We start from the raw sequence: 23,557 nt of genomic DNA on the forward strand, positions 1-23,557 counted from the left end.
GCAGTGCTGGGGTGGCTTGGTAGGATTCCCTGACTGACAATATTGATACCCTAGATAGGGACAGTATATTACTAACTATAGAGCATTTAAAAGATGCATTTCTATATATGCGTGATGCACAGAGGGATATTTGCCGACTGGCATCAAGAGTAAGTGCGCTGTCCATTTCTGCCAGAAGAAGGTTATGGACAAGACAGTGGTCAGGTGATGCTGATCCCAAAAGGCATATGGAAGTATCGCCTTATAAAAGGGAAGAGTTATTTGGGGTAGGTCTAACAGACCTGGTGGCCACGGCAACGGCTGGAAAATCCACATTTTTACCCCAGGTAGCTTCTCAACCTAAGAAGACGCCGTATTATCAGGCGCAGTCCTTTCGGCCCCATAAAGCGGGCAAAAGGCGCCTCATTTCTGCCCCGTGGCAGAGGGAGAGGAAAAAGGCTACAGCAAACAGCCAATTCCCACAAAAGCCCTCTCCCGCCTCCGCAAAGTCCTCAGCATGACGCTAGGGCTTTACAAGCGGTCTCAGGCACGGTGGGGGCCCGTCTCAAGAAATTCGAGACGTCTTCCCCTCGCCGTTTCATAAAGTCTGCTTTACTGACGTCTCCCTCAGACAGGGAGACGGTATTGCAAGCCATTCACAGGCTGTATTCCCAGCAGGTGATAATCAAGGTACCCCTCCTGCAACAGGGAAAGGGGTACTATTCCACACTATTGGTGGTACCGAAGCCGGACGGCTCGGTGAGACCAATTTTAAATCTAAAATCCTTGAACACTTACATACAAAGGTTCAAATTCAAGATGGAGTCACTCAGAGCAGTGATTGCAAACCTGGAAGAAGGGGACTATATGGTCTCTCTGGACATCAAAGATGCTTACCTACATGTCCCAATTTACCCTTCTCCAAGGGTACCTCAGGTTTGTGGTACAGAACTGTCACTATCAGTTTCAGACGCTGCCGTTTGGATTGTCCACGGCACCACGGGTCTTTACCAAGGTAATGGCCGAAATGATGATACTCCTTCGAAAGAAGGGAGTTTTTAGTTATCCCTTACTTGGACGATCTCCTGATAAGGGCAAGATCCAGGGAACAGTTGGAAGTCTGGGTAGCACTATCGCAGATAGTGCTGCGGTAGCACGGTTGGATTCTCAATATTCCAAAATCGCAGCTGATCCTGACGACACGCCTTCTATTCCTAGGGATGATCCTGGACACAGTCCAGAAAAAGGTGTTTTCTCCCGGAGGAGAAAGCCAGGGAGTTATCCGAACTAGTCAGAAACCTCCTAAAACCAGGCCAAGTGTCAGTACATCAGTGCACAAGGGTCCTGGGAAAAATGGTGGCTTCCTACAAAGCAATTCCATTCGGCAGATTCCACGCAAGAACTTTCCAGTGGGACCGGCTGGACAAATGGTCCGGATCGCATCTTCAGATGCATCAGCGGATAACCCTGTCACCAAAGACAAGGGTGTCTCTCCTGTGGTGGTTGCAGAGTGCTCATCTTCTAGAGGGCCGCAGATTCGGCATTCAGGACTGGGTCCTGGTGACCACGGATGCCAGCCTGCGAGGCTGGAGAGCAGTCACACAGGGAAGAAATTTCCAGGGCTTGTGGTCAAGCCTGGAGACATCACTTCACATAAATATTTGGAGCTAAGGGCCATTTACAATGCCCTAAGCCAAGCAAGACCTCTGCTTCAAGGTCAGCCGGTGCTGATCCAGTCGGACAACATCACGGCAGTCGCCCACGTAAACAGACAGGGCGGCACAAGAAGCAGGAGGGCAATGGCAGAAGCTGCAAGGATTTTTCGCTGGGCGGAAAATCATGTAATAGCACTGTCAGCAGTGTTCATTCCGGGAGTGGACAACTGGGAAGCAGACTTCCTCAGCAGGCACGACCTCCACCCGGGAGAGTGGGGACTTCACCCAGAAGTCTTCCACATGATTGTAAACCATTGGGAAAAACCAAAGGTGGACATGATGGCGTCCCGCCTAAACAAAAAATTGGACAGGTATTGCGCCAGGTCAAGGGACCCTCAGGCAATAGCTGTGGACGCTCTGGTAACACCGTGGGTGTACCACTCGGTGTATGTGTTCCCTCCTTTTCCTCTCATACCGAAAGTACTGGGAATTATAAGACGGAGGGGAGTAAGAACTATACTCGTGGCTCCGGATTGGCCAAGAAGGACTTGGTACCCGGAACTTCAAGAGATGCTCACGGAGGACCCGTGGCCTCTGCCTCTAAGAAGGGACCTGCTCCAGCAAGGACCCTGTCTATTCCAAGACTTACCGCGGCTGCGTTTGACGGCAGGGCGGTTGAACGGCGGATCCTGAAGGAAAAAGGCATTCCGGATGAAGTCATCCCTACCCTGATCAAGCCAGGAAGGATGTAACCGCAAAGCATTATCACCGCATTTGGCGAAAATATGTTGCGGGGTGCGAGGCCAGTAAGGCCCCGATGGAGGAATTTTCAACTAGGTCGATTCCTGCAATTCCTGTAAACAGGAGTGTCTATGGGCCTAAAATTGGGGTCCATTAAGGTTCAAATTTCGGCCCTGTCAATTTTCTTCCAGAAAGAACTAGCTACAGTTCCTGAAGTTCAGACGTTTGTAAAAGGGGTACTGCATATACAGCCTCCTTTTGTGCCTCCAGTGGCACATTGGGATCTCAATGTAGTTTTGGGGTTCCTAAAGTCACATTGGTTTGAACCACTTGAATCTGTGGAGTTAAAATATCTCACATGGAAAGTGGTCATGTTGTTGGCCCTGGCCTCGGCCAGGCGCGTGTCAGAATTGGCGCGCTTTATCCTATAAAAGCCCTTATCTGATCTTCCATTCAGACAGGGCGGAATTGAGAACTCGTCCTCAATTTCTCCCTAAGGTGGTTTCAGCGTTTCACTTGAACCAGCCTATTGTGGTACCTGCGGCTACTAGGGACTTGGAGGACTCCAAGTTGCTGGACGTAGTCAGGGCCCTGAAAATATATGTTTCCAGGACGGCTGGAGTCAGAAAATCTGACTCGCTGTTTATCCTGTATGCACCCAACAAGCTGGGTGCTCCTGCTTCTAAGCAGACTATTGCTCGTTGGATTTGTAGTACAATTCAGCTTGCACATTCTGTGGCAGGCCTGCCACAGCCAAAATCTGTAAAAGCCCATTTCACAAGGAAGGTGGGCTCATCTTGGGCGGCTGCCCGAGGGGTCTCGGCTTTACAACTTTGCCGAGCAGCTACTTGGTCAGGGGCAAACACGTTTGCTAGATTCTACAAATTTGATACCCTGGCTGAGGAGGACCTGGAGTTCTCTCATTTGGTGCTGCAGAGTCATCCGCACTCTCCCGCCCGTTTGGGAGCTTTGGTATAATCCCCATGGTCCTTACGGAGTTCCCAGCATCCACTAGGACGTCGGAGAAAATAAGAATTTACTTACCGATAATTCTATTTCTCGTAGTCCGTAGTGGATGCTGGCCGCCCATCCCAAGTGCGGATTGTCTGCAATACTTGTACATAGTTATTGTTACAAAAATCGGGTTATTATTGTTGTGAGCCATCTTTTCAGAGGCTCCTCTCTTATCATGCTGTTAACTGGGTTCAGATCACAGGTTGTACGGTGTGATTGGTGTGGCTGGTATGAGTCTTACCCGGGATTCAAAATCCTTCCTTATTGTGTACGCTCGTCCGGGCACAGTATCCTAACTGAGGCTTGGAGGAGGGTCATGGGGGGAGGAGCCAGTGCACACCAGGTAGTCCTAAAGCTTTTACTTTTGTGCCCAGTCTCCTGCGGAGCCGCTATTCCCCATGGTCCTTACGGAGTGCCCAGCATCCACTACGGACTACGAGAAATAGAATTATCGGTAAGTAAATTCTTATTATCTCATAGATCCATTTGGTCTGTTGTTTGTTTGTTTTGTTTTTTGTTTTTTTCCAAATGCATGACCAGATCTCCTCCAGGCCAATGTGGGATAACTTTTTTGATTGCAATAAATTTTCTTTCTTTTGGAATGTTGTGAGACACTGTGTGTGTGTGTGTGTGTGTGTGTGTGTGTGTGTGTGTGTGTCAAATCCCCTCTTAATGTTTACACGTGTTCTGCAAGACGAGTTTTCATCTTCCATTTGGTTTGGTCTACATACTGTAAGCTGCAGGGGCATTGTAGTATGTAGATTGCCCCTTTTATTTTGCACGTTAATTGGTCTTTCTCTGACGTCCTAGTGGATGATGGGGACTCCGTAAGGACAATGGGAAATAGCGGCTCCGCAGGAGACTGGGCACAACTAAGAAAGAATTAGGACTACCTAGTGTGCACTGGCTCCTCCCTCTATGCCCCTCCTCCAGACCTCAGTTAGAATTTTGTGCCCGGCCGAGCTGGTTGCACACTAGGGGCTCTCCTGAGCTCTTAGAAAAGAAAGTATATTTAGGTTTTTTTATTTTCAGTGAGATCTGCTGGCAACAGACTCACTACTACGAGGGACTGAGGGGAGAAGAAGCGAACCTACCTGCTTGCAGCTAGCTTGGGCTTCTTAGGCTACTGGACACCATTAGCTCCAGAGGGATCGAACACAGGCCCAGCCTCGGTCGTCCGGTCCCGGAGCCGCGCCGCCGTCCCCCTTGCAGAGCCAGAAGCAAGAAGAACGTCCAGGAAATCGGCGGCTGAAGACTCCGGTCTTCATGAAGGTAGCGCACAGCACTGCAGCTGTGCGCCATTGCTCCCCATGCACACCACACACTCCGGTCACTGATGGGTGCAGGGCGCTGGGGGGGGGCGCCCTGGGCTGCAATAAGAGTACCTTAGCTGGCATAAAAACACATAATATAGTCAGACTATATATGTGTAAAATCCCCTGCCAAAAATATCCTGAAAAAAGCGGGAGAAGTCCGCCGTGAAGGGGGCGGGGCTATCTCCCTCAGCACACTGGCGCCATTTCCTCTCACAGCTCCGCTGGAAGGACGCTCCCAAGGCTCTCCCCTGCAGTTTCCAGGCTCAATAGGGTAAAAAAGAGAGGGGGGGCACTAAATTTAGGCGCAAACTGTGTATTATAGCAGCTATAGGGGAAAAATCACTGTGTGTAGTGTGTATCCCTGCATTATATAGCGTTCTGGTGTGTGCTGGCATACTCTCTCTCTGTCTCCCCAAAGGACTTTGTGGGGTCCTGTCCTTAGTCACAACATTCCCTGTGTGTGTGTGGTGTGTCGGTATGGCTGTGTCGACATGTTTGATGAGGAAGCTTATGTGGAGGCGGAGCAGGTGCCGATAAATGTGATGTCACCCCCTGCGGGGTCGACACCTGAATGGATGGACATGTGGAAGGAATTACGCAACAGTGTCAACTCCTTACATAAAGGTTTGATGACATAGCAGATGTGGGACAGCCGGCTTCTCAGCCCGTGCCTGCCCAGGCGTCTCAAAAGCCATCAGGGGCTCTAAAACGCCCACTACCTCAGATGGCAGACTCGGATGTCGACACGGATACTGACTCCAGTGTCGACGACGATGAGACTAGTGTACATTCCAATAGAGCCACTCGTTATATGATTACGGCAATGAAAAATGTGTTGCACATTTCTGATATAACCCCAGGTACCACAAAAAAGGGTATTATGTTTGGGGAGAAAAAGCTACCAGTGGTTTTTCCCCCATCTGATGAATTAAATGAAGTGTGTGAAGAAGCGTGGGCTTCCCCCGATAAGAAACTGGTAATTTCTAAAAAGTTACTAATGGCGTACCCTTTCCCGCCAGAGGACAGGTCACGTTGGGAGACATCCCCTAGGGTGGATAAAGCGCTCACACGTCTGTCAAAAAAGGTGGCACTACCGTCTCCGGACACGGCCGCCCTAAAGGAGCCTGCAGATAGAAAGCAGGAGGCTATCCTGAAGTCTGTATATACACACTCAGGAATTATACTGAGACCGGCTATTGCTTCAGTATGGATGTGCAGTGCTGCAGCTGCGTGGTCAGATTCCCTGTCGGAAAACATTGATACCCTAGACAGGGACACTATATTGCTAACCGTAGAGCATATTAAAGACGCTGTCTTATACATGATGCACAGAGGGATATTTGCCGGCTGGCATCTAAAATAAACGCAATGTCCATTTCTGCCAGGAGAGGATTGTGGACTCGGCAGTGGACAGGAGATACAGATTCTAAAAGGCACATGGAAGTTTTGCCTTACAAGGGTGAGGAGTTGTTTGGGGATGGTCTCTCGGACCTCGTTTCCGCAGCGACAGCTGGGAAGTCAGCATTTTTACCCCATGTTCCCTCACAGCCAAAGAAAGCACCGTATTATCAGGTACAGTCCTTTCGGCCCCAGAAAGGCAAGCGGGTTAGAGGCACGTCCTTTCTGCCCAGAGGCAGAGGTAGAGGGAAAAAGCTGCAACATACAGCCAGTTCCCAGGAACAAAAGTCCTCCCCCGCTTCCTCTAAGTCCACCGCATGACGCTGGGGCTTCACAGGCGGAGCCAGGTACGGTGGGGGCCCGTCTCAAGAACTTCAGCGACCAGTGGGCTCGCTCACGGGTGGATCCCTGGATTCTGCAAGTAGTATCTCAGGGGTACAAGCTGGAATTCGAGACGTCTCCCCCTCGCCGTTTCCTCAAATCTGCCTTGCCGACAGCTCCCCCGGACAGGGAGGCAGTGCTGGAGGCGATTCACAAGCTGTATTCTCAGCAGGTGATAATCAAGGTACCCCTCCTTCAACAAGGACGGGGTTACTATTCCACAATGTTTGTGGTACCGAAACCGGACGGTTCGGTGAGACCCATTTTAAATTTAAAATCCTTGAACACTTATATAAGAAGGTTCAAGTTCAAGATGGAATCGCTCAGGGCGGTGATTGCAAGCCTGGACGAGGGGGATTACATGGTATCACTGGACATCAAGGATGCTTACCTGCATGTCCCCATTTACCCTCCTCACCAGGAGTACCTCAGATTTGTGGTACAGGACTGTCATTACCAATTCCAGACGTTGCCGTTTGGTCTGTCCACGGCACCGAGGGTATTTACCAAGGTAATGGCCGAGTTGATGATACTCCTTCGGAAAAAGGGAGTTTTAATTATTCCGTACTTGGACGATCTCCTTATAAAGGCGAGGTCCAGGGAACAGTTGTTGATCGGAGTAGCACTAGCTCGGGAAGTGCTACAACAGCACGGCTGGATCCTGAATATTCCAAAGTCGCAGATTGTTCCTACAACGCGTCTACTGTTCCTGGAGATGGTTCTGGACACAGAACAGAAAAAAGTGTTTCTCCCGGAGGAGAAGGCCAATGAGTTGTCATCTCTAGTCAGAGACCTCCTAAAACCAAAACGGGTGTCTGTGCACCACTGCACGCGAGTCCTGGGAAAGATGGTGGCTTCTTACGAAGCAATTCCATTCGGAAGGTTCCATGCAAGGATCTTTCAGTGGGATCTGTTGGACAAGTGGTCCGGATCGCATCTTCAGATGCATCGGCTGATAACCTTGTCTCCAAGGGCCAGGGTGTCGCTGCTGTGGTGGCTGCAGAGTGCTCATCTACTAGAGGGCCGCAGATTCGGCATACAGGACTGGATCCTGGTGACCACGGATGCCAGCCTTCGAGGTTGGGGGGCAGTCACACAGGGAAGAAACTTCCAGGGACAATGGTCGAGTCAGGAGACTTCCCTACACATAAATATTCTGGAACTAAGGGCCATTTACAATGCCCTAAGTCAGGCAAGACCCCTGCTTCAACACCAGCCGGTGCTGATCCAGTCAGACAACATCACGGCGGTCGCCCATGTAAACCGACAGGGCGGCACAAGAAGCAGGATGGCGATGGCAGAAGCCACAAGGATTCTCCGATGGGCGGAAAATCATGTGTTGGCACTGTCAGCAGTGTTCATTCCCGGAGTGGACAACTGGGAAGCACACTTTCTCAGCAGACACGACCTCCACCCGGGAGACTGGGGACTTCATCCAGAAGTCTTCCAAATGGTTGTACATCGGTGGGAAAGGCCACAGGTGGACATGATGGCATCCCGCCTCAACAAAAAGCTAAAAAGATATTGCGCCAGGTCAAGGGACCCTCAGGCGATAGCTGTGGACGCTTTAGTGACACCGTGGGTGTACCAGTCGGTTTATGTGTTCCCTCCTCTTCCTCTCATACCCAAGGTACTGAGGATAATAAGGAGAAGAGTAAGAACTATAATCATTGTTCCGGATTGGCCAAGAAGAGCTTGGTACCCAGAACTTCAAGAAATGATATCAGAGGAACCATGGCCTCTGCCGCTCAGACAGGACCTGCTGCAGCAGGGACCCTGTCTGTTCCAAGACTTACCGCGACTGCGTTTGACGGCATGGCGGTTGAACGCCGGATCCTGAAGGAAAAGGGCATTCCGGAGGAAGTCATCCCTACGCTGATTAAAGCTAGGAAGGAGGTGACTGCAAACCATTATCACCGCATATGGCGAAAATATGTTGCGTGGTGTGAGGCCAGAAGGGCCCCAACGGAGGAATTTCAGCTGGATCAATTTCTGCACTTCCTACAGTCAGGGGTGACTATGGGCCTCAAATTAGGTTCCATTAAGGTCTAGATTTCGGCTCTGTCGATTTTCTTCCAAAAAGAACTGGCTTCACTGCCTGAAGTTCAGACGTTTGTTAAAGGAGTGCTGCATATTCAGCCCCCTTTTGTGCCTCCAGTGGCACCTTGGGATCTCAACGTGGTGTTGGATTTCCTTAAGCCACATTGGTTTGAGCCACTTAAAACCGTGGAACTAAAATATCTCGCGTGGAAAGTGGTAATGCTGTTGGCCTTGGCTTCGGCCAGGCGTGTGTCAGAATTGGCGGCTTTGTCATGTAAAAGCCCTTATCTGATTTTCCATATGGATAGGGCGGAATTGAGGACTCGTCCCCAATTTCTTCCTAAGGTGGTATCAGCTTTTCATTTGAACCAACCTATTGTGGTGCCTGCGGCTACTAAGGACTTGGAGGATTCCAAGTTGCTGGACGTAGTCGGGGCCCTGAAAATCTATGTTTCCAGGACGGCTGGAGTCAGGAAAACTGACTCGCTATTTATCCTGTATGCGCCCAACAAGCTGGGTGCTCCTGCTTCAAAGCAGTCTATTGCTCGCTGGATCTGTAGTACGATTCAACTTGCACATTCTGCGGCTGGATTGCCGCATCCTAAATTTGTAAAAGCCCATTCCACGAGGAAAGTGGGCTCTTCTTGGGCGACTGCCCGAGGGGTCTCGGCTTTACAACTTTGCCGAGCTGCTACTTGGTCGGGTTCAAACACATTAGCTAAATTCTACAAGTTTGATACCCTGGCTGAGGAGGACCTTGAGTTTGCTCATTCGGTGCTGCAGAGTCATCCGCACTCTCCCGCCTGTTTGGGAGCTTTGGTATAATCCCCATGGTCCTTACGGAGTCCCCAGCATCCACTAGGACGTCAGAGAAAATAAGAATTTACTCACCGGTAATTCTATTTCTCGTAGTCCGTAGTGGATGCTGGGCGCCCATCCCTAGTGCGGATTGTCTGCAATACTTGTATATAGTTATTGCCTAACTAAAGGGTTATTGTTTGGAGCCATCTGTTTGAGAGGCTCAGTTGTTATTCATACTGTTCACTGGGTATAGTAACACGAGTTGTACGGTGTGATTGGTGTGGCTGGTATGAGTCTTACCCGGGATTCCAAATCCTTTCCTTATTGTGTCAGCTCTTCCGGGCACAGTTTCCTAACTGAGGTCTGGAGGAGGGGCATAGAGGGAAGAGCCAGAGCACACCAGGTAGTCCTAATTCTTTCTTAGTTGTGCCCAGTCTCCTGCGGAGCCGCTATTCCCCATGGTCCTTACGGAGTCCCCAGCATCCACTACGGACTACGAGAAATAGAATTACCGGTGAGTAAATTCTTATTTTTATGGTGTACTCCTTGTTTGTCTGTCTGGTTTGATCTGAAAGTGGTTGTTGGTTTTGCTCTTTTTTTCAATAGTTCTACATCCCAAACAATTTAAACAGGAGTGAAATCCCTTTGATTTAATTTCTTCTTTCTTTATTTTCCTTTTTAGTAAAGCTATAAATTTGCTCTTGTTTGACAGTTTTAGGTCTCCTGTTTATTATTTGGGGTTTAGGTGGGATTATTAATTTTACATCCTCATTAAACATCAACTCATGCCAATGTTTGATTGTTACGACTTTGCTACGGTTGGAGCTAAACTATGTTGTAAATGCAGGGCATGATTTGTTATTGTCTGTTTCTTTCTTTTATCTCGTTTCGGTTTAGTTTGTGCACTTTCTATCGATTATTTTTTAAATTGTATCCTTTTCTTAAGAATTTTTTTATTTCTTTGTTCTTGGAATGATGTGTCGCTGATGCAGTTCCTTTTAATTCTTATTTCGCAACCTGAAGTTTTGTTTACCCATTGTCGGTGAAGATTGCTATTATATGGGAGGATGTTGTTTCCATCAACTTCTTTCATGTGGGTTCTTGTTGTAATTTTCTTTCATACTTCTCTCCAGGTCTAGAAAAATTACTTTTCTTTGCTAGTTACAGTGGAGAATTCAAGGACCATGTTGTTATCATTTATATATTCTGTGAATTTGTCCATTTAAGCTTCTCCAAATGAAGAATACATCGCTAGCAGGCTATATTTTTGATGTCTTTGTTGTTGTTTTACCAGAATCTATCATCTTCCCATTTTGAAACAAAGGTTAGCATATGCCGGAGCAAATGGTGTGCCCATGGCTGTCCTTTTGGTTTGAAGGTAAAAATCTCCCTCAAACCAAAAATAATTCTGTAATATATTCTCAATTTGCTCTGTGATAACATTCATTTGCTCATTAGGAAGATTTGTTAGGTAATGCCTTTTATGATTACATCCCAAGTTAAAGTCAATGCAAGTGTTTCGCAATCTAACATCGCTGGTGCAGAGTGTATTTGTATTGTCCAAGGTACTAAAAGTTTTATTAAACATAAATATTTATGTATTTTCACAATGATGAACACTATTGCACTGCCATGTGCTTACCATCTTTTTATGACATCAGTTCCTGTGGGGAACTTCTGTTTTTAGCAAGATAAATAGTTTTTTCAATAATCCTTATAAATATGAATGTCAGCAACAAACTTTCATCCCTAACCAAGCGCATGATTGCGTGAAACACGTTGGATTGTGGCTACACGTCACCCGAAAGTGACATCACAAACGGCATCGCGAACTTCCGGTCAGACGGTAAACGCTGGCAGGGAGCGGGACATAACGCAACTGAAACACACAGTGACGTTGGCGCCCACACAGCCAAAGGATCAGAGGTAGGATTAGGGTCAGTTAGCTAGCCTACCTGGGTCCTTAACATCGTGCACGTGGAACACTGTCTGGTCACATACCATTGGTAACCCAGAAAATACCAAATATAAACAATCTCTACTAAAGAGCTGTAGATATACACTGATACATTTTATATTTGATGTTGTTATATTTGCTTGTAAGTGTTTAAGCATTTTTATTTTTACTGTAATTTACACATTTTAAATTGTTACTTGACTTTATCTACATAGCAAGCGCTCTATATACTTATTTATAAAAAAGCACAAAACTGTGCAAAACCATGTTTCACTGCAGCTGGAGCAAATGTAACGTGCAGAGAGATTCAGATTTGGGTGCTGTGTGTACAAACTGAAATCTAAATTGCAGTGTAAAAATAAAGCTAACGTGTGGGCTACATGCAGAAGCAGCCAATATTTACATTACACAGGAAAAATATAAATTTTCTCTAACGTCCTAGTGGATGCTGGGGACTCCGTAAGGACCATGGGGAATAGACGGGCTCCGCAGGAGACTGGGCACTCTAAAGAAAGATTAGGTACTATCTGGTGTGCACTGGCTCCTCCCTCTATGCCCCTCCTCCAGACCTCAGTTAGAATCTGTGCCCGGCCAGAGCTGGGTGCTCCTAGTGGGCTCTCCTGAGCCTGCTAGTAAAAGAAAGTATTTGTTAGGTTTTTTATTTTCAGTGAGCTTCTGCTGGCAACAGACTCACTGCTACGAGGGACTGAGGGGAGAGAAGCAAACCTACCTGTCTACAGCTAGGTTGCGCTTCTTAGGCTACTGGACACCATTAGCTCCAGAGGGTTCGAACACAGGCATCTGTCCTCGATCGTCCGTTCCCGGAGCCGCGCCGCCGTCCCCCTCGCAGAGCCAGAAGAACAGAAGCTTGAAGACGGCGAAAACGGCGGCTGAAGACTCCTGTCTTCATTTAAGGTAGCGCACAGCACCGCAGCTGTGCGCCATTGCTCCCAGCACACTTTCACACTCCGGTCACTGTAGGGTGCAGGGCGCTGCGGGGGGCAGCAATTGAAGTACCTTTTTGGCATAACATACATATATACAGTCAGGCACTGTATATATGTAAAAACCCCCGCCATTTTTTTCACACAGAAGCGGGTCAGAAGCCCGCCGCTGAGGGGGCGGGGCCTTCTTCCTCAGCACACCAGCGCCATTTTCTCTTCACAGCTCCGCTGGAAGGACGCTCCCCAGGCTCTCCCCTGCAGTATCCAGGTACAAGAAGGGTAAAAAAGAGAGGGGGGGGGGGCACATACATTTAGGCGCAAAAGACATAAAATCGGCAGCTATTGGGTAATCACTTATTATAGTGAATATCCCTGTGTTATATAGCGCTGTGGTGTGTGCTGGCATACTCTCTCTCTGTCTCCCCAAAGGCCTTTGTGGGGTCCTGTCCTCAGTCAGAGCATTCCCTGTGTGTCTGCTGTGTGTCGGTACGGCTGTGTGGACATGTTTGATGAGGAGGGTTACGTGGAGGCGGAGCAAGTGCGGATAAATGTGGTGTCGCCGCCGTCGGGGCCGACACCTGATTGGATGGATATGTGGAAGGTCTTAAATGATAATGTAAGCTCCTTGCATAAAAGGTTTGATGACGCTGCAGCCTTGGGACAGCCGGGGTCTCAACCCGGGCCTGCCCAGGCGACTCAGAGGCCGTCAGGGTCTCCTAAACGCCCACTATCTCAGATGGTTGACACAGATGCCGACACGGAGTCCGACTCCAGTGTCGACGATGAGGCGCAATTACAGCCTAAGATGACCAAGGCCATCCGCTACATGATTATTGCAATGAAAGATGTATTGCACAAGAGGGTGTATATGTTTGGGGAGAAAAAGCAGGCAGTGACTTTTCCCCCGTCACATGAATTAAATGAGTTATGTGAAGAAGCGTGGAGTTCCCCTGATTACTGCTGGCGTACCCTTTCCCGCCAACGGACAGGTTACGTTGGGAATCCTCCCCTAGGGTAGACAAGGCACTGACACGCTTATCTAAGAAGGTGGCCCTGCCGTCTCAGGATACGGCCGCCCTAAAGGATCCTGCGGATAGGAAGCAGGAAGCTATCTTGAAGTCAGTGTATACACACTCTGGTACTCTACTGAGACCTGCTATTGCTTCAGCCTGGATGTGTAGCGCTGTAGCAGCATGGACAGATACTCTGTCAGAGGACATAGATGCCCTGGACAGGGATACTGTCTTGCTAACCCTGGGCCATATAAAAGACGCCGTCTTATATATGCAGGATGCCCAGAGGGACATTTGCCTGCTGGGCTCTAGAGGAAATAAGCTGCACCATGCAGCTAGTTCCCAGGAACAAAAGTCCTCCCCGGCTTCCACTAAGTCCACCGCATGACGCTGGGGCTCCACAGGCAGAGCCAGGAGCGGTGGGGGCGCGTCTCCGAAAATTCAGCAACCAGTGGGTTCGCTCACAGGTGGAGCTCGAAGTGACTCCCCCTCACCGTTACCTAAAATCAGCCTTGCCAGCTTCCCCCACGGAAAGGGAGGTAGTCCTGGCGGCAATTCACAAGCTGTACCTCCAGCAAGTGATAATAATGGTCCCCCCTCCTTCAACAGGGAAGGGGTTACTATTCCACACTGTTTGTGGTACCGAAACCGGACGGTTCGGTAAGACCCATTCTGAATTTAAAATCCTTGAACATTTATATGAAAAAATTCAAGTTCAAAATGGAATCGCTCAGAGCGGTCATTGCAAGCCTGGAAGAGGGGGATTTTATGGTATCTCTGGACATCAAGGATGCTTACTTGCATGTCCCCATTTATCCACCTCATCAGGAGTACCTCAGGTTTGTGGTACAGGACTGTCATTACCAATTCCAGACGTTGCCGTTTGGTCTGTCCACGGCACCGAGAGTATTTACCAAGGTAATGGCCGAAATGATGGTACTCCTTCGGAAGCAAGGAGTTACGGTTATCCCGTACTTGGACGATCCCCTCCTCATAAGGGCGAGGTCCAGGGAGCAGTTGTTGATCAGCGTAGCACACTCTCAGGAAGTGTTGCATCAGCACGGCTGGATTCTGAATATTCCAAAGTCGCAGCTGATTCCTACGACGCGTCTGCCCTTCCTGGGTATGATTCTGGACACAGAACAGAAGAAGGTGTTTCTCCCGGAGGAGAAGGCCCAGGAGTTAGTGACTCTGGTCAGGGACCTCCTAAAACCAAAACAGGTGTCGGTGCATCCTGGGAAAGATGGTGGCCTCATACGAAGCCATTCCCTTCGGCAGGTTCCATTCGAGGATCTTTCAGTGGGATTTGTTGGACAAGTGGTCCGGATCGCATCTTCAGATGTATCGGCTGATCACCCTGTCCCCGAGGGCCAGGGTGTCTCTTCTGTGGTGGCTGCAGAGTGCTCATCTTCTCGAGGGCCGCAGGTTCGGCATACAGGACTGGGTTCTGGTGATCACGGATGCAAGCCTCCGCGGATGGGGGGGCAGTCACTCAGGGAAGAAACTTCCAAGGGCTGTGGTCAAGTCAGGAGACTTGTCTGCACATAAATATACTGGAACTAAGGGCCATATACAACGCCCTGAGTCAAGCGGAGCCCCTGCTTCGAGACCAACCAGTGCTGATTCAGTCACACAACATCACGGCGGTCGCCCATGTAAACCGCCAGGGCGGCACAAGAAGCAGGGTGGCGATGGCAGAAGCCACAAAGATTCTTCGTTAGGCGGAGATTCACGTACAAGCACTGTCAGCAGTGTTCATTCCGGGAGTGGACAACTGGGAAGCAGACTTCCTCAGCAGACACGACCTCCACCCGGGAGAGTGGGGACTTCATCAAGAAGTCTTCACACAGATTGCAAATCGATGGGAACTGCCACAGGTGGACATGATGGCGTCCCGCCTCAACAAAAAGCTAAAAAGATATTGCGCCAGGTCAAGGGACCCTCAGGCGATAGCTGTGGACGCGCTAGTGACACCCTGGGTGTTCCAGTCGGTATATGTGTTCCCTCCTTTTCCTCTCATACCCAAGGTACTGAGAATAGTAAGAAAAAGAGGAGTGAGAACAATACTCATTGTTCCGGATTGGCCAAGAAGGACTTGGTACCCAGAACTACAAGAGATGATCACAGAGGACCCATGGCCTCTGCCTCTCAGACAGGACCTGTTGCAACAGGGGCCCTGTCTGTTCCAAGACTTACCGCGGCTGCGTTTGACGGCATGGCGGTTGAACGCCGGATCCTAACGGAAAAGGGCATCCCGGATGAAGTGATTCCTACGCTGATAAAGGCTAGGAAGGATGTAACAGATAAGCATTATCACCGTATATGGCGAAGATATGTTGCTTGGTGTGAGGCCAGGATGGCCCCTACAGAGGATTTCCAGCTTGGTCGATTTCTGCACTTCCTACAGTCAGGTGTGACTATGGGCCTAAAATTAGGGTCCATAAAGGTCCAGATTTCGGCCCTATCCATTTTCTTTCAAAAAGAACTGGCTTCACTGCCTGAGGTTCAGACGTTTGTAAAGGGAGTATATTCAGCATATTCAGCCCCCTTTTGTGCCACCAGTGGCACCTTGGGATCTTAACGTTGTGTTAGATTTCCTGAAATACCACTGGTTTGAACCACTTAAGACCGTGGAACTAAAGTATCTCACGTGGAAAGTGGTCATGCTGTTGGCCTTACCATCGACGAGGCGTGTATCAGAATTGGCGGCTTTGTCATGTAAAAGCCCTTATTTGATCTTCCATATGGACAGGGCAGAATTGCGGACTCGTCCCCAATTTCTCCCAAAGGTGGTATCATCGTTTCATTTGAACCAACCTATTGTGGTCCCTGCGGCTACTCGGGACTTGGAGGACTCCAAGTTGCTGGACGTAGTCCGGGCTTTGAAAATATATGTTTCCAGAACGGCTGGAGTCAGGAAGACTGACTCGCTGTTTATTCTGTATGCACCCAATAAGCTGGGTGCTCCTGCTTCAAAGCAAACTATTGCTTGCTGGATCTGTAGCACGATTCAGCTGGCTCATTCTGCGGCTGGATTGCCGCATCCAGAATCGGTGAAAGCCCATTCCACAAGGAAGGTGGGCTCTTCTTGGGCGGCTGCCCGAGGGGTCTCTGCTTTACAGCTTTGCCGAGCGGCTACTTGGTCGGGTTCAAACACTTTTGCAAAGTTCTACAAGTTTGATACCCTGGCTGAGGAGGACCTTGTGTTTGCTCATTCGGTGCTGCAGAGTCATCCGCACTCTCCCGCCCGTTTGGGAGCTTTGGTATAATCCCCATGGTCCTTACGGAGTCCCCAGCATCCACTAGGACGTTAGAGAAAATAAGAATTTTACTCACCGGTAATTCTATTTCTCGTAGTCCGTAGTGGATGCTGGGCGCCCGTCCCAAGTGCGGACTTTCTGCAATACGTGTATATAGTTATTGCTTAATAAAGGGTTATTGTTATGAGCCATCCGTTGAGTGATGCTCAGTTGTTGTTCATACTGTTAACTGGGTATGGTTATCACAAGTTATACGGTGTGATTGGTGTGGCTGGTATGAGTCTTACCCTGGATTCCAAAATCCTTTCCTTGTAATGTCAGCTCTTCCGGGCACAGTTTCCCTAACTGAGGTCTGGAGGAGGGGCATAGAGGGAGGAGCCAGTGCACACCAGATAGTACCTAATCTTTCTTTAGAGTGCCCAGTCTCCTGCGGAGCCCGTCTATTCCCCATGGTCCTTACGGAGTCACCAGCATCCACTACGGACTACGAGAAATAGAATTACCGGTGAGTAAATTCTTATTTATTTCTCTCCTTGCATTGCAACATGGTTTGTTCCAGATACAAAGTTACGTGCTTTTTCTTCCTTGCTTCCAAATCTGAATCAGGCCTATAATGTCTTGTGAAAGGAACTTGACGTGGGTTAGGTATATGGTTCCATTGTATTGTGTTTTATTATGCATACTGTATTATTGGAAGTGAGAGGGGATGGCTTTTTGCTGTTCTTATTAGCTGGTTTGGTTTGTGCTTGTAGAATGTAAGAATGGCATTTCCCTTGGATTTTTTCGGTTGGCATTTAAAAAAGTGCAACATTAAGACACTGTGTTATTGCTGTTGACTTCTATGTACAGTATGTTATGTTAAGTAGGTAATCATGTGGTGATGAAAATAGTTCAGTGTTCATTTCCTTATTCTGTATCTCAGCTTGTTTTTTCTAAGAATGTTTCATGAAATAGTGGTGGTCATTTTCACAGTAGTTTTTTCTTTTTTCTTTATTTATCTCCAAACCATATTTTCTGCAGTATTCTTTATCTTTTTTTTTTTTTTTTTTTAAATAGGTAAAGGATTAGCTTTAAATTGTAGGGGAAATTTACATCTATATTTCTAATTTGACTAATTAAATATTACAAGGGGTGTGTAATAAGTTTCTGGATGTGCAGTACATCTGTAGAGTAGACACAATCTGACTGTCTGGTTGTGAACTGTAAACTCTGACAAAAGTTCTTCTGAAATGTCAAGGCACAGAACCATATTTTAGCAGCACTGCACACCAAAGAAGTCAGCATGTTCACTTCCTTCACAAACTCTTCATGGAGCTCAGAGGCCATTGGAGAGCCATTTTAATTCTACAAGAATGGTCTGCGACATCAGGTGTGTTTTGACTTACTGCAAGTTGCTTTAGGGGAGAAGCACCGTCCTAAACCACTGTTTGAGTGGTTTGCAGAGTTTCTGTGCAAGAGACTGTACCTGGAAGATGCTGCTGTACCGACTATAGTTGAGGTGGATGCCAGGGTCACCGTGGCCCAGTTAGGGAAGGAGATAGGAATCTCATCGGGATCCATTTGCTTGATACTCAACAAAAAGCTTGGTCTGGGCAAGGTTTCTGAAGACTGGGTACCCTATCAACTGACTCAAGAGCAGAAGGAGGCTTGGGTGACTGGCAATATGCTGTCCAGATTTGATGGTGGTGGCTTAAACTGTCTGGGAGATCATCAGTAGCGATCATACCTGAATCTACAGTCTGCCTAGTGGACCCCAGTTGGAGGTGCACCGCCATAGAAGTTCCGACATTGATGCAGCATGGCCAAGCAGATGGGGGTTGATTTTATGGCCAAGACTGTTCATGTATTCTCTGCACCACTTGTGCAGCATTGCACGGTCACTGTACACCAACCAATGCCTGCAGCAAGTGTTGGAAGCTTTTTCCAAGCACCGTCCCAAGAACATGCACTCATTGTGCACTTCTCCATCACGACAATGCTCCTGCCCACAAGTACAAGAAATTGGTGGATTTTCTGGACCATGAATGCATCCAGCAGCTTGGTTATCCACTGTACAGTCTAGACCTAGCCCCCTGCAACTTCTTTACCTTGCCACAAATCAAGTGCAAGATGCTTGGGATGCTTTTTGAGTTACCGAAAGCTGCAGTGGAGACCTTCATCTAGCATATAGAAGACATACAGAACCTGCTTCGGACAGGTTCAGCTGCTTAATCAAGTTGTTTGAGCGATGGCAACTTAGCATAGACTACTCTGAATACTTTACAAAGTGAACGTTATTTTTTCAAATGTAATACTTATTGTTCATCAAGAAACTCACTTCACACCCCTTGTTTGCCCCAACTCTTAAGCCTAGACTTTTGCTCATTGCCTCTTGAATTCTACATTGATCTACGCCATCATTTCCTGGTGCCCAAAGTGGAATAGGGCTGTGTGTCCTATTCTGGTTGTGCAGTCACTGGGGGCACAGGAATGTCTGATGTATCTGGATAGCGACAATGCCTGCACATTCTAATTGTGGATGATCACTCGTAGTATACACACTAATGCATTGCCAGGATAGTCCTGTTCATTCCATACATGGATGTCGTTGTGTTGAAGGTTTGCTTTTTGGAGATGGTTACACATTCAGCTAGCTATCTTGCTTTTAGTGCAATATGGCTTGTATATTGAGATCCAAGACTTCTCATTTTTCTTCGACCTGCTTTATTTTCCCAATCGGAAGCTTGGATGGCAAGAAAATAGCATGCTAATCTTTCAACAATTGCTTCTACAGTGTGCCTTCTAAACATCTTTTAGTGTTTTAATTAATATGCTCAAGGGTTCACTGTAAACTGTGTATTTAATAAACTGCCCCGAAGTAAAAATAAATTATAACCCAAAAGTTAAATATAACGGGTAACAATATCCAGATTTCAGAGGAAGAGATTCTGCAAAAATTCTGCAGCTAATTTCTAATTACAAAGTCCAACTGTACCCTAGGCTTTGGCTATAGCATTTGCGCATAGCTCAGAGATAACCAATGTCTCTAAACCTATACAATCGTATACTCCTGCAACAGTCGAATCAGGAGGTTGCACCTTATATACAGTTTAATATTTAGATGCCCGACCTCCCGATCCCATAGAACATACACACGGAGCTCTTTCTATCTAAATGTGTACAGTGGTCACAATGGGTCACACTTATCGTATAAACACTCCAGCAGATTAAACGCTCCAATCCCTGAACTGCCGAGTGATTGGCATAGTGTGGATCCAACATTACTCTAGTTCCAATTGTATATCTTATCCATAATATACTTGCATGAACAGGTGGCAAGCATGAAAAAAGTGAGTGAACTTCCAAATAGGCACTACAGTTGCTTTTCCTGCAAATGTCTTATTCTGAATTTTCTCTAATTTTCAACAGTTTTTGGCTGCCGGTGACCATCTTGTTCATCACTGCCCTACATGGCAATGGTAAGTATACTTGTTGGCTAAAAACTAAACCAAACCACTTTGGACTGTGATGGTAATATAGCTCATCTTTTATCTGTAAACTTAGACTATTGTGGTGATATGCAGGGGAGAACTTTATCCCAATGCCCAATAGTGTCTAGTTCCTCTCCGGCTGTCTGGTGACCTGGCCTAACTGGACTACTTAGGGACTAGGAGCATATACATTATGGAGATTCTCACCAATCATTTTCAAAATATAATGTTTTTGAATCCCTGTCAATAGATTTAAATATTCTCAGAATTACTGTGGTTAGGTGGAGATTTCGGAAGCAATCTTCCACAATTGGGCAATGGAAGCTTTAGTAGCTATCAAAATGTGACCTTTAAGGTATCTGTCTACTCTGGATAGCTTCCTAGGGTAAAAGTTAAATAGAGCAGTTGCAGGCTCTGCAGGGACATCCACCCCCAGCACTGATCATAAAAAATACTGCTGTCAAAAGTAGCCACAGCAGAGGACTTGTCCAGAAGATATGATAAATATCTCTCATGCAACCGCAATTCCTCCAACAATACTAAGAGGTGTAAGGCAAGCTTTTGTGCTGCTGCTCCGGAATAAAGTATGCTCTCTGGATCAACTTCTAAAACATTTGAGTGATTAATGCACTTGAAAAAATAAAACCGGTACAAAAAATTATATCCCACTCCTCAGATAGGGTCCTAGATATTTTCTACTCCCATCTAATCCCCTTATTATCTAATATTAGACATTAGTTCCACCAAGAAATGCCCTCCTTAATAGTAAAAGGAGGAATGAAAATGGGATATCACTATAAAAAAGACAGGGGCAGATTTATTAAGCCTGGTGAAGTGATAAAGTGGAAGGTGATAACACACCAGCCAGTCAGCTCCTAACTGACCTTTTTCAAACCCAGCCAGTAACATGGAAGTTAGGAGCTGATTGGCTGCTCATTTATCACCTTCCACTTTATCACTTCACCAGGCTTAATAAGTCTGCCCCACAGTTTTCAAAGTGGTGAGGGGAGATAACCCTGCAACCAATATCTCAGATGTAGGTATTTAATATAAGTCCTGTATCGGGATGCCACATTGTGTTTGGGGGTGGGAGACGGATGCTAAGTCATTCTCTAAAAAGACATCGCCCAGGCAGGAAAGGACACCTCTGAACCAGGAGTCAAACTGCAAATCTGGTTAGGGAGGGTAAAGATTTCTCCTCACTGGATAATACTAATTTACTCCAAGACAATAATGTAGTTTGAACTGCTTAACAGGACCAAAACCAAGGGGGACCACGGATGTAAGAAGCCAAAATAAATGTGAAAGAGCTAAGGGACACGCAAAATCCCTTTCTATAACTACCCAGGGTTTCAGCAAGTCAAGTTCAATCCAATCCCTGGCCGGATTTAGGAGACGGGCAATGTGATATTTTTCAAAATCTGGGATGGCTACTCCGCCACCAGACTTAGCAAGCGAAAGAGTACCCCTAGCTATTTTACGTTTAGCCCCTTTCCAAATTTTTATGTACAAGGATCTGGTTAAATTTGTTATGAAGAGACTTGGGCAGAGGAAAAAAGGTACACAATAGTGTGAAGTAGCGCTACATAGGTGCTTATAACATGGGATAAATAACATTCCACTGGGATAAAGAAAATGTTGAAATATTTAATATATAAAAATAAAGTAAAAACAATACAAATTTCATATAGTATCTGGTTATGTAGATATCTCACCCGTGATAGTGATTATTGATAGCAGGATGTGACCAGTCAGATAGAGAGTGTTAGCAGCCGCAGGGAAGAGAAGCTTCCCTCTGCTGCTGCTGTCAGAGGGACCGGAAGGTTCCTCTGCCTTCCAGCACCCAGCCCTCAGCGTGCCCATACTGCCGATCATTGCCGATCGGTCAGCACGGCAGGATCCCCCACCCCTGCAGACAATAGCAGCCGCTGGTAAGCGTAACTCAACATCCCCCCCCGGGAACCTTTTTTTTTACTAAAATTATTTTGGATAGTGCTTAATTCCTGTTCTTCACCTCATTCACTTATAAAAAAAACTCAGACAATTTCGGAGCGTTTCTTTTTTGAGGGGGAAATCGTCAGTCAAGTGGTTAAGGAGAAAAACCACGCTAAACTGGCTGTAATATAAGGTCCATCTATTGCTGTAACATTTTTAAAATTTTCAGAATACAGTTGAGATTTACTTTTCAGTCCCACTGGTACATTTAGAAACCAATTTTACATATTCTGTATCACGTTTGCAAAGCTAAATATAGAGCACAAACTACAAAGCACAATATCCACTTTAACTCCCGCTTTTTTTGGGGGGAGGGGAAGGGGTTGATACCCCTTCAAAACCGTTCATAATTTATTTATTTTTTTCTTCTTCTTTTTTTTCAGTATAGTTTTAAAAGTGTTTTATTTTATTTTTTCAATATATTCTGCACATCTGCAGAACAGATCTCTTCATCAAAAACTGGGGGACACAGTGGGGCGGTGCGGTCTCATGTGATTTGACCATGCTAGCTAAGTGGTTAAAATGCTAAATATGCTCTATGAGCATGTTTCAAGTTAGAATGCCCATTTGGTTAAAATGCACTCAATATGGTTACAACTGTTTCTGGATACTGGCCGCAGTTCTGCATAGTCACTGTAGACATATTTGTTTCAAACTCTTGTAAGTATCCCCTCACTGTAGTCTGGAGACTTATCTATGCAGCTTGGGGCTCCATCGTTCAGACCTCAGAAGTGGTAAAAGTGGTGTTGCTACACAGAAACCACAACTGCAGAGATTATAGCTTCATTCACTCACACTTTCCTTTCAAGATATGTTGATGGGGACGTAGTTATGTGACTGGCGGTCACAACACCTCCACCTACATCCCACCCGCTCACTATCCCGACGGTGGGCATGCTGACCTACAGGGACTATACAAAGTAGCCCGCAAGGGGCTTGTTGTGCTCCCCCCCCCCGGCATTCTGCGGCCACGGTCACGGCGTCAGGATGAAAACCACTGAGAGGGGGGGGGGGGGGAAGATTTCATCTCTACTGTGACCTGATCTCCCGTCTAAAGTCACGGGAGATTGCAGGGGCAATATTCAATTGGTGCTCATCGTGCCACTTAATGCAGCTAAACTCGACTAAACTAATGGGCGCGATTGCAAAATGTGCAGTTTAGGCGCTCAAACAGGTCACTTTTTGCACATTTTACCTAGCCACCCCCAGAGGGTGCAAGCTGAAATGCCAGTGCCGTCACCTGTTTGCGCCTGACAGGAGCAACAATTGAATCGCTCTGTTAGGTTCGCAGAAGTGACAGCTGCTGGTGCTAACAAATGAATTCCCCATTAAGAACCTCCATAAAAGCCCAATAGTAATGATGGTGCAGGTCCTAAACAATTGAAGTCTTAATCACTTCTCTGACTTACAGTTTATTGAAATTTCATCATAACACTGATAAACAGACATCTTTTCACATGTGACTCTTCGGAGTAAGGTGCGTATAAACTTTAATGCCCGCTTCCTCAGATTGCTCTACAACTATGCAGCCAAAACGCCCCCGTCCCTCCACAAAGCCGTTTTTCTCGTCGGCAGCAACATGTATTTTCATTA

General features: G+C 47.0%; 1 protein-coding gene across 2 annotated transcripts in view; it reads left to right on the forward strand.

The window, feature by feature from the left end:
* The window catches only part of ATG3 (autophagy related 3), a 120,929-nt gene that overhangs the window by 34,078 nt on the left and 63,294 nt on the right, over window positions 1-23,557 (forward strand). For both annotated transcript variants that reach the window (XM_063955641.1, XM_063955642.1), the window contains exon 3: window positions 19,908-19,957. In XM_063955641.1, coding sequence (XP_063811711.1) covers window positions 19,908-19,957 — 50 coding nt within the window. The remainder of the gene's footprint in view (window positions 1-19,907; window positions 19,958-23,557) is intronic.

This window comes from Pseudophryne corroboree, chromosome 2 (genome assembly GCF_028390025.1).
Source record: "Pseudophryne corroboree isolate aPseCor3 chromosome 2, aPseCor3.hap2, whole genome shotgun sequence".
Lineage (NCBI taxonomy): Eukaryota > Metazoa > Chordata > Amphibia > Anura > Myobatrachidae > Pseudophryne > Pseudophryne corroboree.